This window comes from Hypanus sabinus, chromosome 1, assembly GCF_030144855.1.
Source record: "Hypanus sabinus isolate sHypSab1 chromosome 1, sHypSab1.hap1, whole genome shotgun sequence".
NCBI classification, from domain to species: domain Eukaryota; kingdom Metazoa; phylum Chordata; class Chondrichthyes; order Myliobatiformes; family Dasyatidae; genus Hypanus; species Hypanus sabinus.
In genome coordinates this window covers 2916165-2935819 of record NC_082706.1, presented here as the reverse complement: position 1 = coordinate 2935819, position 19655 = coordinate 2916165, and the positions used below count along the sequence as shown (strand labels likewise).

The 19655-nt window shown below is 42.6% G+C and overlaps 1 protein-coding gene across 3 annotated transcripts in view; it reads right to left on the bottom strand.

Annotated features, from left to right (window-relative positions):
• Positions 1-19655, bottom strand: part of xpo7 (exportin 7) — a 193386-nt gene that overhangs the window by 74807 nt on the left and 98924 nt on the right. For all 3 annotated transcript variants that reach the window (XM_059959530.1, XM_059959646.1, XM_059959588.1), the window contains 3 exons: positions 17018-17164; positions 11666-11838; positions 11281-11474 (listed from right to left, as the gene is read on the bottom strand). In XM_059959530.1, the coding sequence (XP_059815513.1) occupies positions 11281-11474; positions 11666-11838; positions 17018-17164 (514 nt within the window). The remainder of the gene's footprint in view (positions 1-11280; positions 11475-11665; positions 11839-17017; positions 17165-19655) is intronic.

The window sequence follows — 19655 nt, the reverse complement described above, 5'->3', positions numbered from 1 at the left end:
CTGCGGTATAGCTTTTTATTTTGGTCTGTAGACCTGGTTTTTTTTTTAATATCATGATTTACAGATGCTCTTTTAACTTTACTATAATGTCTTTTTTCTTAATTAATTTTTTTTCCCTCTGGATTAGATATACATGTTAAGACTTTGTAATAATGATTTATTTTTTAAGATGTTGTTTCTTCTTCCCATAAGACTTTGCTTTCCGTAAGCGTTTATTTGCCTGTATTTGAGAATGGGACGAGGGATTTGAATTTTTGAACCTTTTTTTTATATATATATTGTAGTGGTTATTGAACCCTTTTTTAATTTTATTTTGATAACCTTTTTTTTAAAAAAAAGATTGGTGAATTTACATTTATATTTTGTAATATGGTCCTTTCAAAATGTCGTTTCTTCTTCCCATAAGTCTCTGTTTTTGAAATGTCATTTCCTTATATTTGAATATGGAATTTTTTTTTAAAGGCAAATTACACTATTTTAAACTTCAATGGTTATCCTTTTTTTATTAATGATTTTTTTGCTTTTTTATATTATTTTTTCATTTTGATTGATATATATTTTTTCTGTTTACAACCCTGTATTTATATCTGGGTGTTATATAGTTTCTCTTTTCTTTCTTTTCATGAAGTCGCCATCTTGAAAATGGGGGTAATATTAGTGTTAGTTTGTGCGCCTGCCGCTTGGCTTTTTTTTGTGGGGTTGGGGGAGGGGGTAGGGATCTTTTTTCACACTTTTGCTTTTTATTTTTTTGCTTTTAGTTTATGGGCCAACTTTAAATTATTAATATTGTTGAGGTGTCATGTTCTCCGGTTGCTCCTGAATCATTTTTCCTTCTTCCTGAATTATGGGTTATGTGTCTTTTTAACCTTTTATGATATGCACAACTAATATTGGCATGATGGATAAGTCTATTAACTTTATCTCCTGGAATACTAATGGTTTAAATCATCCGATTAAACGTAAAAAAATATTTAAAGTATTCCATAGACTTAATGCTAATATTATTTTTGCACAGGAGACCCATATTAGGAGGGAGGATAATCAACGCTTTTTTAGGTTCTGGTAAGGTCAACAATTTCACTCGAATTGTACCACCAAAATTAGGGGTGTGTCTATTTTTATAGACCCCTCAATTTCGTTTACACATCATGAAATTATTTCTGATCCACAGGGTAGATTTTTGTTGATAACTGGTTCACTTTTTAATCAAAAAGTGGTTCTAGTTAATATTTATGCTCCAAACTTTGACTTCCCTGAATTTTTTAAACGTTTATTTACTTCCCTTCCTAATCTGAATGAATATATGTTGATAATGGGTGGAGATTTCAATTGTTGTTTGAATCCTTCGATGGACAGATCTAAACCTATTCGAATTCTTCTGAATAGATCAGCCTTACTTATTAATTCTTTTATGGTTGATTCGGGAATTACTGAAATATGGCGGTTTTTGAACCCTAAAGATAAAGAATTTTCGTTTTTTTCACATGTATATCACAGTTATTCTAGAATTGATTATTTCCTTATTGATCATCGTTTATTAACAGATGTTATTGATTGTAAATATGATTCTATTGCTATTTCGGATCATGTACCTTTGAAGTTATCTATCAAGATTTCCGACTTTTCCAATAATACTAGATCTTGGAGACTTAACGCTACTTTGCTTCAAGATCCAGAATTCATCACCTACATAAAACAGCAAATTAACTTGTTTTTCTCAACAAACTATACTGAAGAGATTGACAAAGGAATACTTTGGGACTCTTTTAAGGCTTTTATCCGTGGACAAATTATCTCATATTCCGTTGGTAAAAGAAAACAAAGATATTTAGATATTGCTCTATTAGTGGATAAAATTAAAGAAATTGATAAGATTTATTCCATGACTCCTACCAAAGAACTTTATAAGAAGAGAGTTGAGCTTCAAATGGAGCATAGCTTATTATTATCTTCTTCAATTGAGAAGCAATTAATTAGGACTAGGGCTCAATTTTATATCCATAGTGATCGAACTGGTAAATTGTTAGCTAACCAATTAAAAGCTATCTCCACTAAGCGACAAATTATTAAAATTCGTAAACAAGACGGTAATCTGACTACTGATCATAAGGAAATCAATAACACTTTTCAAGATTTTTATAAATCTTTATATCAATCAGAATTTGATGGCGATCTGTCCATGATTGATAATTTTTTTTTAACAATTTGAATATTCCCAAACTGACAGATGAAGATCGTAGCTTGTTTGAAGCTCCTATTTCTTTGGCCGAAATAGGAGAGGCTATTTCATTAATGAATTCAGGGAAAGCACCTGGTCCTGATGGTTATATTATAGAAATTTTTAAAACTTTTTCTTCTTTGCTTTCCCCTTAGTTATGTGAAATCTTTAATGATGCATTTGTCCATCGCACAGATCTCCCAGCCACGCTCCCGGCAGCAAACCAGTCCAGGCCCGGCCGCAGAGCCCGCCAACCCCCGGCCCAATGAACACTGGTGCTTCTACCACCAGCGGTGGGGCGCAGAAGCCCACTGTTGTCGCCCGCCCTGCAAGTTCCCGGGAAACGCCAGGGCCAGCCGCCGCTGATGGCTACGGCGGCTGGCCATCGGGATAGCCTCCTGTATGTGTGGGATAGAAGGTTGGGACGCCGGTTTTTGGTCGATACTGGGGCTGAGATCAGCGTTTTACCTCCGACGAGTTACGACACCCGCAGCAGGGCACCGGGTCCCCCCCTGAGGGCCGTGAATGGTAGCACAGTAAGGACCTATGGCACCCGTCAGGTGCAGCTACAGTTCGGCTCCAGCCAGTTCACGTGGGACTTCACACGGCCACCGTAGCCCAACCGCTTCTGGGTGCGGATTTTTTGCGGGCTCACAGCCTACTGGTTGACCTGCCCAGGAAGAGACTGGTACACGCCGAGACCTTTCAGACGTTCTCCCTGGGTGCAGCCCAGTTGCCAGCCCCTCACCTCGGCTCCATCACGCTGTCTGACAACGACTTCACCAGGGTCCTGGCGGAGTTCCCATCGGTTCTGGCACCGCAGTTCACAGCGGCCATGCCCAGGCACGGCGTACAGCACCACATCCCGACCCAGGGACCACCCCTCCACGCCCGTGCTCGGCGGCTTCCCCCGGACAAGCTCCGACTGGCGAAGGAGGAGTTCCAGAGGATGGAGGAATTGGGGATCATCCGGCGGTCCGACAGCCCATGGGCCTCCCCCCTGCACATGGTGCCTAAAGCGACGGGGGGCTGGAGACCATGCGGCGACTACCGCAGGCTGAACGAGGCTACCACACCGGACCGCTACCCTGTGCCGCACATTCAGGACTTTGCAGCAAACCTGCATGGCGCACAGATCTTCTCCAAGGTAGACCTCGTCCGAGGGTACCATCAAATCCCGATGCATCCTGACGACATCCCCAAAACGGCTCTCATCACCCCTTTCGGCCTTTTCGAGTTCCTCCGCATACCGTTCGGCCTGAAGAATGCCGCACAGACGTTCCAGCGGTTAATGGACGCGGTGGGACGGGACCTGGACTTCGCGTTCATCTATTTGGATGACATCCTCATAGCCAGCGGCAGTCGTCAGGAGCATCTGTCCCACCTCCGTCAACTCTGCGCCCGACTGAGTGAGTACGGTCTTACAATCAACCCCGCCAAATGCCAGTTCGGACTCGATACCATTGACTTCCTGGGCCACAGGATTACTAAAGACGGGGCAACCCCTCTGCCCGCTAAGGTAGATGCGGTCCGCCACTTCCCCCGACCCACCACGATCAAAGGACTTCAGGAATTCGTAGGTATGGTCAATTTCTACCGCCGCTTCCTCCCTTCAGCTGCCCGGATCATGCGCCCCCTGTTCGCCCTGATGTCGAGTCCGAGCAAGGACATTACCTGGGACGAGGAGTCCACCGCCGCTTTCGTTCAAACGAAGGAAGCTTTGGCGGACGCCGCAATGCTAGTACATCCCAGAATGGACGCCCCTACCGCCCTCACAGTGGACGCATCAAACACGGCAGTCGGTGGGGTGCTGGAGCAACTCATCGCAGGTCACTGGCAACCCCTGGCGTTTTTCAGCAAACACCTGCGACCACCCGAGCTTAAGTACAGTGCTTTCGACCGGGAACTGTTGGCGCTCTACCTGGCAATCCGGCATTTCAGGTACTTCCTAGAAGGTCGGCCCTTCACCGCGTTCACGGACCACAAACCGCTTACCTTTGCGTTTACGAAAGCGTCCGACCCCTGGTCATCCCGCCAGCAACGCCACCTGTCCTACATCTCTGAATACACGACGGATGTCCAGCACGTCTCGGGTAAGGACAATGTCGTGGCGGATGCGCTCTCTCGCCCTACCGTTCATGCCCTTTCCCAAGGGGTAGACTTTGAGGCACTGGCAGAGGCGCAGCAGGCGGATGAGGAGATTCCGAGTTACAGAACCGCAGTCTCCGGTTTGCAGCTCCAGGACCTCCCCGCAGGCCCAGGTGAGAGGACCCTACTCTGTGACGTCGCCACCGGCCAGCCCCGTCCACTTGTCCCGACAGCATGGCGGCGCCGCGTTTTCGACTCCATTCATAACTTGGCGCATCCCTCCATCCGAACAACTGTCCGGATGGTTTCCAGCAGGTTCGTTTGGCACGGACTCCGCAAACAGGTCAGTGAATGGGCCAAAACGTGCATGCACTGCCAGACGGCCAAGGTGCAGCGGCACACCAAAGCCCCACCGCAGCAGTTCCATCCCGCCCACCGGCGTTTCGACCACATTCATGTGGATATCGTGGGCCCCCTGCCAGTGTCGCGCGGAGCGCGGCACCTCCTGACTATCGTGGACCGGTTCACAAGATAGCCAGAGGCGGTCCCGCTCACCGACACCACCTCCGAATCTTGCGCCCGAGCCCTGATCGCCACCTGGATATCTCGCTTTGGTGTACCAGCCCACATTACCTCCGACAGAGGCGCCCAGTTCACCTCCAGCCTGTGGTCAGCTATGGCCAGCCTTTTGGGGACTCAGCTGCACCACACCACTGCCTACCCACCCACAGTCGAATGGGCTAGTGGAGCGTTTCCACCGTCACCTGAAGTCGGCCCTCATGGCCCGCCTGCGAGGAGCCAACTGGGCGGACGAGCTTCCCTGGGTCCTACTCGGCATCTGCACAGCGCCCAAGGACGACCTGCACGCCTCGTCGGCCGAGTTGGTATACGGTGCGCCCCTGGTCGTCCCCGGGGAGTTCCTACCAGCCCCAAGGGGGCAAGAGGAAGAACCCACAGCAGTCCTGGGCAGACTACGCGAGAAGCTCAGTAACCTGGCCCCCATACCCACTTCACAGCACGGGCGGCACCCGACCTGCGTACCCAAAGACCTACAGAACTGTAAGTTTGTGCTTGTACGAAGGGGCGGGCATCGGCCGCCGCTGCAGCGGCCATACGAGGGGCCGTTTATGGTGCTCCGGAACAACGGGTCCACGTTCGTGCTGGACGTTGGGGGGAAAGAGGAGGTTTTCACGGTGGACCGCCTCAAACCGGCCCATGTGGACCTGGCGCAACCAGCCGAGTTTCCGGCGCCTCGGCGCAGAGGCCGACCTCCCAAGCAGGTTCTGGCCCAGACTGTGGACATTGGGGGGTGTATCGCCGGTTCTGGGGGGGGGGTTATGTGGCGACCCATTTCCTGGCGCATCCGAACCGACTCACAATTAGATAGCCTACGGGGGTTTGCGAGCACAGAGCTTTGGAGCCTCTGCGCCATGGGGGGCCGGTTGAGGGAGGCTTAAAAGTGAGGCTGAAGTTTTCGAATAAAGTTTTTTCCTTCGACTGCAGTTACCGACTCCGTGTCGTAATTTTAGCGCTGCGTGTAGCACACCGCTACACTATCACAGATTATTTCAGAAGACCAAACTGGTTTTATTAGGAATCGGTATTCCTTTTTTAATATTAGAAAATTGATTAATATAATTTATACCTCGTCACCCACAACTCCAGAATGTGTTATTTCACTAGATGCTGAAAAAGCTTTTGATAGGGTTGAATGGGTATACTTATTTAATGCTTTGAGATATTTTAATTTTAGTCCGAATTTTATATCATGGATCAAACTAATATATCATAAACCTGTTGCTTCTGTTCTTACAAATAATTAAAGATCTTCTTTTTTTCAATTATCTCGTGGTACGAGACAAGGTTGTCCCTTAAGTCCTTTATTGTTTAATATTGCATTAGAACCTTTAGCCATTGCTATTCGTGAATCTCCTAATATTTTTGGTATTACCCGCAATGAGAAATTATACAAGTTATCACTTTATGCTGATGACTTGTTGTTATATATTTCTGATCCTGACAGGTCTATTCCCACTATTTTATCCTTGTTGGCTCAATTTGGTAGTTTTTCTGGTTATAAACTAAACTTGGATAAGAGTGATTTATTTCCTTTAAACGCACAAACTTTATTGAATGAAAGGATACCATTTTAAGTTGTTAATGATAACTTTATCTATTTAGGTATAAAAATTACCAAGAAATATAAAGATTTATTTACATTGAATTTTTTACCTATGCTACATCAAATTCAACAACTTATGACAAGATGGTCTCCCTTATCCTTATCATTAGTTGGTCGGATTAATGCTATTAAAATGATGATTCTACCAAAATTTTTATATTTATTTCAAGCTCTACCAATTTTTATTCCTAAATCTTTTTTTGATAACATTGACTCAAAAATTTCCTCATTTGTGTGGCAAAATAAAAATCCTAGGTTAAGTAAAAGGCAATTACAAAAATCTAAAAAAGACGGTGGTTTAGCTCTACCTAACTTTAGATTTTACTATTGGGCGAATAATATTCGTAACTTAATTTATTGGAAATCAGATTTGGATTCACCATTGTGCCCACAGTGGGTAAATATAGAATGCAATGAGGCACAGGGATATTCTCTATTCTCCGTTCTGGGTTCTTCTCTCTCTGCCGATTTAGCTAAATTCAATAAACAGATATCCAACCCTGTTGTCAATTTCGTAAATTTTTTACTCTGAAAAACTTTGCTCTTGATAGCCCTATTTTACTTAATTTTTTTTTTCAAACCTTCTTTGACAGATCAAGCTTTTAGCATATGGAAAAGGAAAGGTATAAAATGCTTTCGTGATCTCTTTTTTGAAGGTAGTTTGATGTCTTTCGACCAACTTTTCAACAAATTTCAGTTACCTAAATCTAACTTTTTTAGATATCTACAAATCAGAAATTTTTTACATAAAATTCTACCATCCTTCCCCAATTCAACTTCAATGGACTTTTTAGGTATGATTTTTACCTTAAATCCCTATCAGAAGGGATTAGTGGCTTTTATTTATAATATGATTATGAAGATACAACCAGAAATATCAGGTAGAGTTAAACAAGAATGGGAAAAAGAACTTCAATATAATATATCAATAGAAAAATGGGAAAAAAATTTACAAATGGTTAATTCTTCTTCTATATGTGCTAAACATGCTTTAATACAATTTGAAATTGTACATAGAGCTCATATGTCTAAAGATAAACTTGCTCGATTCTACTCTCATATTAACCCTCAATGTGACAGATGTCATTCAGATGTGGCTTCATTGACCGATATGTTTTGGTCATGTCCCACTTTATATAATTATTGGAAGGGCATATTTGCTACCATTTCCTCAATTTGGAATATCGATTTACAACCTTATTTTATTACTGCAATTTTTGGTATACCAAATGAGGATGGTAATCAGTTTTCCCCTTCAATTAGATGAATGATTGCTTTTGTAACATTAATGGCCAGAAGGTCTATATTGCAAAATTGGAAAGAAGTAAACCCTCCTACCACATTTCAGTGGCTCTCTCAAACTATTTCTTATATGAGCTTGGAAAAAATTAGAAGCACTATTTTTGACTCATCAGTTAAATTTGAAGAAACTTGGGGACCGTTCATTCGACATTTTCATATGAATTAATTTGACCTCTCCCAGACCTTCTTTCTGCTTATTCTTGTTCTGGTATGGAGTTCCGGAGTTTTTGGCACTATCATATACAAATAAACTGTTATTATTGCCCATGTTAGTTTAGTTTAGTATTTTTTTTTCTCAATATATATTTTTTGCTTATATTTTCATAATTTTTTTCTTTTTCTTTTGAGGATTATTTTTATTTTTTTTCATATAATTATTATAAGCTTGATTGATAATGTACTATGTTTTCCTGTTGATATTTTAATAGGATATTGTTATCCTATTATTAATTTAATTTCAAATCTAATGCATTTATAACCTATTCATTATTATGTTATGTTCTTTTTTATATATATGAATTTCAATAAAAAGATTGAAAAAGAAGAAAGAAAGAACCAAAAAAAAAAGAAAATCTGAGCACAAGAGGAGAGGCTGAACTTGATTTGGTATTGGGGAAATAAACCTGGTCAGGTGTCAGATCTCTCAGCGGGAGAGCACTTTGGACATAGTGATCATAATTCTATCTCCGTTACAATAGCATTGGAAAGAGATAGGAACAGAGAAGTTAGAAAAGTGTTTAACTGGAGTAAGGGGAATTATGAGGTTATCAGGCAGGAAATTGGAAGCTTAAATTGGGAACAGATTTTCTCAAGGAAAAGTACGGAAGAAACATGGCAAATGCTCAGGGGATACTTGTGTGGAGTTCTGCATAGGTACATTCCAATGAGACAGGGAAGTTATGGTAGGGTACAGGAACTGTGGTGTACAAAGGCTGTAATAAATCTAGTCAAGAAGAAAAGCTTACAAAAGGTTCAGAGAGTTAGGTAACATTAGACATCTAGAAGATTATAAGGCTAACAGGAAGGAACTTAAAAAGGAAATTAGGAGAGCCAGAAGGGGCCATAAGAAGGCCTTGGCGGGCAGGATTAATGAAAACCCCAAGGCATTCTACAAGTATGTGAAGAACAAGAAGATAAGACATGAAAGAATAAAACCTATCAAATATGACAGTGGGAAAGTGTGTATAGAACTGGAGGAAAGAGCAGGGGTACTTAATGAATACTTTACTTCAGTATTCACTATGGAAAAGGATCTTGGCATTTGTAGTGATGACTTGCAGCAGACTGAAAAGCTTCAGCATGTAGATATTAAGAAAGAGGATGTGCTGGAGCTTTTGGAAAGCATCAAGTTGGATAAGTCGCCGGGACCGGATGAGAGGTACCCCAGGCTACTGTGGGAGGCGAAGGAGGAGATTGCCGAGCTTCTGGCGAGGATCTTTGAATCATCAATGGGGATGGGAGAGGTTCCAAAGGATTGGAGGGTTGCGGATGTTGTTCCTTTATTCAAGAAAGGTGTTCCTTTATTCAAGAAAGGGAGTAGAGATAGCCCAGGAAATTATAGACCAGTGAGTCTTACTTCACTGGTTGGTAAGTTGATGAAGAAGATCTTGAGAGGCAGGATTTATGAACATTTGGAGAGGTATAATATGATTAGGAATAGTCAGCATGGCTTTGTCAAGGGCAGGTTGTGCCTTACGAGCCTGATTGAATTTTTTTGAGGATGTGTTTAAACACATTGATGAAGGAAGAACAGTAGATGTAGTGTATATGGATGTAGCAAGGCATTTGATAAGGTACCCCATGTAAGGCTTATTGAGAAAGTAAGGAGACATGGGATCCAAGGGGACATTGCTTGGTGGATCCAGAACTGGCTTGCCCACAGAAGGCAAAGAGTGGTTCAAGACGGGTCATATTCTGCATGGAGGTCAGTCACCAGTGGTGTGCCTCAGGGATCTGTTCTGGGACTCTTACTCTTCGTGATTTTTATAAATGACCTGGATGAGGAAGTGGAGGGATGGATTAGTAAATTTGCTGATGACACAAAGGTTGGAGGTGTTGTGGATAGTGTGGAGGGCTGTCAGAAGTTACAGCAGGACATTGATAAGATGCAAAACTGGGCTGTGAAGTGGCAGATGGAGTTCAACCCAGATAAGTGTGAAGGATCAGAGGGATCTTGGGGTCAGAGTCCACAGGATGCTCAAAGCAGCTACGCAGGTTGTCGCTGTGGTTAAGAAGACGTACAGTGTATTGGCCTTCATTAATCGTGGAATTGAATTTAGGAGCTGAGAGGTAATGTTGTAGCTATATAGGATCCTGTTCAGACCCCACTTGAAGTACTGTGCTCAGTTCTGGTCGCCTCACTACAGGAAGGATGTGGAAGCCACAGAAAGGGTGCAGAGGAGATTTACAAGGATTTGCCTGGATTGGGGAGCATGTCTTATGGAAACAGACTGAGTGAACTTGGCCTTTTCTCCTTGGAGCGACGAAGGATGAAAGGTGACCTGATAGAGGTGTACAAGATGATGAGAGACATTGATCATGTGGATAGTCAGAGGCTTTTTCCCCAGGGCTGAAATGGCTGCCACAAGAGGACACAGGTTTAAGGTGCTGGGGAGTAGGTACAGAGGAGATATCAGGGGTAAGTTTTTTACTCAGAGAGTGGTGAGTACGTGGAATGGTCTGCAGGCAATGATGGTGAACGCAGATACAATAAGGTCTTTTAAGAGATTTTTAGATAGGTACATGAAGCTTAATAAAATAGAGGGCTATGGGTAAGCCTAGTAATTTCTAAGGCAGGTATATGTTCAGCACAACTTCAGGGGCCGAAGGGCCTGTATTGTGCTGTCGGTTTTCTACGTTTCACATTTCACTGGTTTTGGCATCATTACACTGATTGTCTATGTCCTTTAAGATCAATTTAAAATCATTCTTTGTTGTATACAAAGTCTAATTAATCTAGCTCCTCCATTTAGTTTGGAGTGCCCATCTATTTACATCCCTAATCATAATCTTAGATCCACCAATACTCGATTGCTTAGTGTTCCTATAGCCAAGCATATAAGAACAGGAGATGTGGTCTTTTGCTCTGGAATACTCCACTGACAGATTTGCCAGGATAATACTGTGGAATGTTTCAAAACACTTCTTAAAAACCTACTTTAAAAAAAATTGGCCTGCTTATAGGATTATTTAATGCCTGTTGATATCATTTACACTTATATAATTTTGGTCTATTCAATTATATCTTATTCTATGTCTTCACTTATGGATTTTAATTTGGTCTTGTATTTTTATTATATTGATATATGTAATGAACTTTGAGCTGCATCTTAATGTACGAAAGGTGCTGTATAAAGTTATTATTGTTCAGAATGGAGTGTACCCACATTTTGAATGTTAAGAGAAAACATTATCTAAAAATAAAGTGCATGTCCACCAGCCTAAAGATGAATCTAGAGCAGCGCACTATTACTTTCCACTTTTCCCTTACCTTCCTGTACAGCAACATCCATGGCGCCAGCATTTGCACTCTGCAGCAATTCCTGGTAGGTTTGAGCTGACTGATCAAAGAGCTGAACCAACAGAGCACAGGTCTTCTCGTATTCACAGCGGCCAATGGTTGAGAGCTGGTCCAGCTGCTGCTGGACAAGTCCAGTGTCATCTAGTGGGTCTTCCAACCCATCCCTATGGGCAAACAACAGTCACACAACACTCGCACCAGGCCCTCACTTCCACAGTTATGCTTTCCCCCTCCAAACATTTAATTCCAAAACTACATCAAGTATAAACATCATGTTGCCAATAAGTATTTTCATTACATGTTTATTTGAGCTTTCCCAGGAATAGAGTAACTGGGTAAACACTGTGAACAATACCTTAGAATGATGTGAATGGATTCTAGCCTGGATGTGACGTAGGCTTTGGTGACCTCGGGTGTATACGTCTCCAACATGTGTGGTTCAGTGGCTTTGACGTATGGAACTGAGGCAGCCAGACGTTGCCACAAACTCAACAGGTAGTGTACACTGTTTGGGGCAAACTCCCAGTGCTACACAAAAATAAAGAAATCACAATGACTTAGACTCAGATTTATTTATCACAAGTGCATCAAAACAGAAAGTGAGATGTGCTGCTTGCATTAACAACCAACATGCCATGGTAGAATCGTGGTTAACTCGACACTATTACAGCTCAGTGATGAAACAGCATCGAGCCGTTATGAATTTGTACCTCTTCTCTTGGGGCAGGTGTGACCTGCACAAAAAGGATGGGTTACACTTGAATCCTGGGAGACCAATATCCTGGCGGGAAGGTTTAATACAGCTATTAGGGAGGGTTTAAACTAATTTGGCAGGGGGATGGGAACCGGAATGATGGAGCGAAGGAGAGGGAAAACAGAAACAGATCTAAGGTAGTGAGCAGTAAGGATGTCAGGAAGGACAGGCAGGTGATGGAACAAATTTGCAGCCATTAGGATGAGTTGCAGTGAAATCAATGCAAAAAGTACCAAATACTGGACTTAAGGTGTTATACTTAAATGCATGCAGCATAAGGAATAAGGTGGATGATCCTGATGTACAGTTATAGATGGGCAGGTATGATATTGTGGCCATCACTGAGACATGGCTAAAGGATGCATGACTCTGGGAGCTGAACGTCCAAGGATACACGGTGTATCGGAAGGATAGGCAGGTAGGTAGAGGGGATGGCGTGGCTTTAATGTTAAGAAATGATATTAAATCATTAGAAAGAGTTGACATAGGACTGGAAGGTACAGAATCTTTATGGGTTGAGCTAAGAAATCGCAGGGGTAAAAGGACCCTGATGGCAGTTATCTACAGGCCTCCAAACAGCTGCAGTGATGTGGACTACAAATTACAACAGGAAATAGAAAAGGCTTGCCAGGAGGTCAGTGCTATGATAATTGTAGGGGATTTTAACATGCGAGTGGATTGGGAGAATTAGGTCAGCACTGGATCTCAAGAGAGAGAATTTGTAGAATGTCTACGAGATGGCTTTTTCAGAACAGCTTGTTGTTGAGCCCACTAGGGAATTGGCTGTACTGGATTGGGTATTGTGTAATGAACAAGAGGTGATTGGAGAGATGGAAGTGAAGGAACCCTTAGGAGGCAGTGATCATAACATGATTGAGCTCACTGTGAAATTTAAGAAAGAGAAGCCGAAATCCAATGTGTCGGTATTTCAGTGGAGTAAAGGAAACTACAGTGGCATGAGACAGGAACTGGCCAAGGTTGACTGGAAAGGGACACTAGCGGGAAGGATGGCAGAGCAGCAGTGGTTGGAGTTTATGCGAGAAGTGAGGAAGGTGCAAGACAGATATATTCCAAAGAAGAAGAAATTTTCGAATGGAAAAGGGATGCAACCGTGGCTGACAAGAGACGTCAAAGCCAAAATAAAAGCAGAGGGCATACAAGGAAGCAAAAATTAGTGGGAAGACAGAGGATTGGGAAGTTTTTAAAAGCTTACAAAAGGAAACTAAGAAGGTCATTAAGAGGGAAAAGATGAACTATGAAAGGAAGCTAGCAAATAATATCAAAGAGGATACTAAAAGCTTTTTCAAGTATATAAAAAGACAGGTGAGAGGAGATATAGGACCGACAGAAAATGTAATGGGAGAAATTGTAATGGGAGATAAGGAGATGGCGGAGGAACTGAACGAGTATTTTGTATCAGTCTTCACTGAGGAAGACATCAGTAATATACCAGACATTCAAGGGTGTCAGGGAAGAGAAATATGTGCAGTCACAATTACGACAGAGAAAGTACTCAGGAAGCTGAATAGTGTAAGGGTAAATAAATCTCCTGGACCAGATGGAATGCACCCTCGTGTTCTGAAGGAAGTAGCAGTGGAGATTGCGGAGGCATTAGCAATGATCTTTCAAGTCGATAGATTCTGGCCTGGTTCCGGACTGGAAGATTGCAAACGTCACTCCATTATTTAAGAAGGGGGCAAGGAAGCAAAAAGGAAATTATAGACCTGTTAGCTTGACATCGGTGGTTGGGAAGTTGTTGGAGTTGATTGTCAAGGATGAGGTTACGGAGTACCTGGAGGCATATGACAAGATAGGCAGAACTCAGCATGGTTTCCTTAAAGGAAAATCCTGCCTGACTAACCTATTGCAATTTTTTGAGGAAATTAAAAGTAAGCTAGACAAGGGAAATGCAGTGGATGTTGTGTATTTGGACTTTCAGAAGGCCTTTGACAAGGTGCCATACATGAGGCTGCTAAACAAGATAAGAGCCCATGGAATTACGGGAAAGTTACTTACATGGATAGAGCGTTGGTTGATTGGTAGGAAATAGAGAGTGGGAATAAAGGGATCCCATTCTGGTTGGCTGCCAGTTACCAGTGGTGTTCCACAGGGGTCCGTGTTGGGGCTGTTTCTTTTTACGTTGTATATCAACAATTTGGATTATGGAATAGATGGCTTTGTGACCAAGTTGTAGAGGGACCGGTAGTGCTGAGGAAACAGAAAGTCTGCAGAAAGACTTGGATAGATTGGGGGAATGAGTAAAGAAGTGACAAATGAATTACAAAGTCGGAAAGTGCACGGTCTTGCACTTTGGTAGAAGAAATAAACAGGCAGACTATTATTTAAACGGGGAGAGAATTCAAAGTTCTGAGATGCAACGGGACTTGGGAGTCCTCATGCAGGATACCCTTAAGGTTAACCTCCAGGCTGAGTCGGTGGTGAAGAAGGCGAATGCAATGTTGGCATTCATTTCTAGAGGAATAGAGTATAGCAGCAGGGATGTGATGTTGAGGCTCTATAAGGCACTGGTAAGACCTCACTTGGAATACTGTGTGCAGTTTTGGGCTCCTTATTTAAGAAAGGATGTGCTGACATTGGAGAGGGTTCAGAGAAGATTCACTAGAATGATTCTGGGAATGAGAGGGTTAACATATGAGGAACGTTTGACCACTCTTGGACTGTACTCCTTGGGAGTTTAGATGAGGGGGGACCTCATAGAAACATTTCGAATGTTGAAAGGCATGGACAGAGTGGATGTGGCAAAGTTGTTTCCCATGGTGGGGGAGACTAGTATGAGAGGACATGACTTGAGGATTGCAGGGCGCCCAGTCATAACAGAGATGTGAAAAAAATTTTTTAGCCGGAGGGTGATGAATCTCTGGAATTTGTTGCCACGGGTGGCAGTGGAGGCCAAGTCATTGGGTGTATTTAAGGCAGAGATTGATAGGTATCTGTGTAGTCAGGGCATCAAAGGTTATGGTGAGAAGGTGGGGGAATGGGACTAAAGGGGAGATTGGATCAGCTCATGATGAAATGGCAGAGCAGACTCAATGGGCTGAAAGGCCGACTTCTGCTCCTTTGTGTTATGGTCTTCATCGTTGGATACATCCCACAGTCCTAAGAATTTACTACTGTAGGTTAATTGGCCAATGTAAATTGTCCTGTGACTAGATTAGGGTTATATTGGGGTTTGCTGGTGGCAGAACTAGAAGGACTGGAAGGGCTTTACCATGCCGTACTGCTACATAAATAAATAAACACATCCTAAGATTATGCTGGGGGCAGTCCACAAATGTTGCAACACATTCTGGCACCAACACAGCATACTTACAATGTTCACAGCAGAACAACAGGTAGCAACAGCACAACAACAACAAAACAAGCAGCAGAAACCTCCTTTCCACCCACCCACTCACACACAGACAGGCCTCCAACCCCACGAATTGGACTTTCAGACACTGAGACATCAGGCCCGCAACTTTGGACTTTGCCTATCACTGGTTTGACCTTCAGGCCTCGACTTCAGTACTTGCACAGACAATGAGACATGAACTCCATGAAGCTCAAGCTCCCTTTGTATCTTCCTGCATTCAATTCTTAGTGACAACCTCATGGACGGCCAGATCTGACTGAGCACTTGTTTAGAGAATAAGACAATACAAATGTATCCATACATTGCATCTAATCTAAACATAAGACAATAACTTTCATTTAATTTAATGTTTTCACTAGCACTCCAATGCAATGTCTTTAGCTCAACTTCATCCAATTTAATCCTGTATCTTTCATATATCATCTGCAGAATGGAACTCAAAAGTTTATCAAATAAGGCACATATAAACAATTCAAGCATAACACCATTAACAACTTGCTCGTACTGTCAACCCAAGTAATGCTACTGCTAGTCCACGTACAATACTGACTTTTAGAACACAGAACACACTACAGCACAGTACAGGCCCTTCAGCCCATGATGTTGTGCCAGCCTTTCAACCTACTCAAAAATCAATCTAACCCTTCCCTTCTACATTGTCTTCCATCTTTTTATCATCCATGTGCCTAAGAGTTTTGCTAATGCCCCTAATGCATCTGTCTCTATGATCACCCCAGCAGGGCATTCCACACACTCACCACTCTCTGTGTAAAAACCATCCCTCTAAAACCCTCTCTAAACTTTCCTCTAAATTATACTCATTTATATTAGCCACTTCCGCCCTGGGAAAAGTCTCTGGCCATCTACTTGATCTATGATCTCAAATATATTCAATATACATCATTCATTTACTTGCTTATTTATTATTATATTATTTTTTTCTCTCTCTCTGCTAGATTATGCATTGCTTTGAACTACTGCTGCTAAATTAACAAATTTCACGTCACATGCTGGTGATAAAATCTGACTCTGATGCCTCTTAACATCTTCAAGTCACCTCTCTTCTTCCTTCGCTCCAAAGGAAAAAGCTCTGGCTCTCTCAAACTATCCTTTCATGACATGCTCACTAATCCAAAGCAATATCCTGGTAAGTCTCTTCTACACCCTCTCTAAAGCTTCCACGTTCTTCTTATAATGAGGTGGCAAGAACTGAACACATTGTTCAAGTGTGATCTAACCAGTCCACTTTTAGACTTGCATATTGTGGGTGTTCTCAGTTCAAAGGTCATGGAACTGGAACTGAACACAATTATGTCCTGGAAACAAACACAATATTCCAAATGTGATCTAACCAGTCTAACTTTGTAGACTTGCAGGCTGTGGAAGGGTCTCAGTTGAAATGCTGTGTAGTTACAGAGCACCAAAACATCAAAACACATGCCAAATACAGATGGCTTTCTCCTAAGGTATTAACACCCACAGAAAGCCCATACATCCAACCTATTTCCACTGTTAGTTCTCTATACAACACAGGAAATATATTTTGGTAAATGTCTCCAGAGAAGTAATTGTTACTGTACCTGAAGACTTGTCACTGTGAAATTGGCCACGAGACGGATGACCTCAGGGTAGTTTTCCACTTTCACCAGCTCTCCCAGTTGATAATTACTTTTTAGTCGAGCTAATAACCTGCAGAACTCATGGTAATTGTTTGGGTCGGATAAGCTCTGCAAAAGGAGCAACTGTTTCACGTATACATGACTGAGAAAACCAACAATGTCAATCACAGATACAGAACACTGTACACAAATCGATTAAGGCGTAGGAACAGAATTAGGCCAGTCATCCTATTGAGCCTATCCCACCATACGATCGTGGCTGATTTATCTTCTGTCTCAACCCCATTCTCCTGCCTTCTCCCTGTAATCTTTGAAGCCCTTACTAATCAAGAACCTATCAATCTCCACTTTAAATATACCCAATGACTTGGCCTTCAGAACCAAACATAATGAAGATTATAAGACATAGAAATAGACCGTAACAGATAGACTGCTTTGTATTCAGTTATATCCATATATGTGGCAACTGCTATTACAATGACATAAAGCTGAACAAGCCCACACTTATTTCAATAATAATTCTTAATTGAGGAAGCCAGTCACTCAATGTACGAGTTACTTAGACCCCTGTTCACTTGCATATATATTCTCTCAAATTCTGCTGGCACTGATCTTTCAAACAAGTCTTCTGTTTCATAGCATTGTGAGGCTCTTTGTTGGTTGGAGTCGACCAATGATGTTACATCGCAGCTATCAACTTGATATGCAAGCCAGGACAGTGCAATATGAAGAGCAAGCTATTGCCCATCTAGCAGATTCCCCCTCTCTATGCAGCCGATGAATCCAAAGGAATGGCAGAGACTGATACAGTCTCACAGCATCAACAGGACAGTATTGCCCAAGATGTTGAATTATCTGGTGTAGAACAACACAAGCTAACAGGTGATTTTTAGTGGAGTTAGGGTTAGGAGATGCATGCACGTCTATAGAAACATAGAAAATAGGTGCAGGAGTAGGCCATTCCGCCCTTCAAGTCTGCACCGCCATTCAGTATGATCCTGGCTGATCATCCAACTCAGAACCCTGTACCTGCTTTCTCTCCATACCCCCTGATCCTTTTAGCCACAAGGGCCATATCTAACTTTCTCTTATATATTGCCAATGAACTGGCCTCAACTGTTTCCTGCGGCAGAGTATTCCACAGATTCACCACTCTCTGTGTGAAGAAGTTTTTCCTCATCTCAGTCCTAAAAGGCTTCCCCTTTATCCTTAAACTGTGACCCCTCGTTCTGGACTTCCCCAACATCGGAAACAATCTTCCCGCATCTAGCCTGTCCAACCCCTTTAGAATTTTATACGTTTCAATAAGATTCCCCCTCAATCTTCTAAATTCCAGTGAGTATAAGCCTAGTCAATCCAGTCTTTCTTCATATGAAAGTCCTGCCATCCCAGGAATCAATCTGGAGAACCTTCTCTGTACTCCCTCTATGGCAAGAATGTCTTTCCTCAGATTAGGGGACAAAAACTGCACACAATACTCTAGGTGCGGTCACACCAAGGCCTTGTACAACTGCAGTAGAACCTCCCTGCTCCTGTACTCAAATCCTTTTGCTATGAATGCCAACATACCATTTGCATTTTTCACCGCCTGCTGTACCTGCATGCCCACCTTCAATGACTGGTGTATAATGACACCCAGGTCTCGTTGCATCTCCCCTTTTCCTAATCGGCCACCATTCAGATAATAATGTGTTTTCCTGTTCTTGCAACCAAAGTGGATAACCTCACATTTATCCACATTAAATTGCATCTGCCATGAATTTGCCCACTCACCTAACCTATCCAAGTCACCCTGCATCCTCTTAGCATCTTCCTCACAGCTAACACAGCTTTGTGTCATCCGCAAACTTGGAGATGCTGCATTTAATTCCCTTGTCTAAATCATTAATATATATTGTAAACAACTGGGGTCCCAGCACTGAGCCTTGCGGTACCCCACTAGTCACTGCCTGCCATTCTGAAAAGGTCCTGTTTACTCCCACTCTTTGCTTCCTGTCTGCCAACCAATTCTCTATCCACATCAATACCATACCCCCAATACTGTGTGCTTTAAGTTTGCACACGAATCTCCTGTGTGGGACCTTGTCAAAAGTCTTTTGAAAATCTAAATATACCACATCCACTGGTTCTCCCTGATCTACTCTACCAGTTACATCTTCAAAAAATTCTATAAGATTCGTCAGACATGATTTTCCCTTCACAAATCCATGCTGACTTTGTCCAATGATTTCACCTCTTTCCAAATGTGCTGTTATCACATCTTTGATAACCGACTCTAGCATTTTCCCCACCACCGATGTCAGACTAACCGGTCTATAATTCCCTGGTTTCTCTCTCCCTCCTTTTTTACAAAGTGGGGTTACATTAGCCACCCTCCAATCCCTTTTGAAAACTTATCACTAATGCATCCACTATTTTTTTGGGCTACTTCCTTAAGCACTCTGCGATGCAGACCATCTGGCCCTGGGGATTTACCTGCCTTTAATCCCTTCAATTTACCTAACACCACTTCCCTACTAATATGTATTTCCCTCAGTCCCTCCATCTCACTAGACACTCGGTCCCTTACTATTTCCGGAAGATTATTTATGTCCTCCTT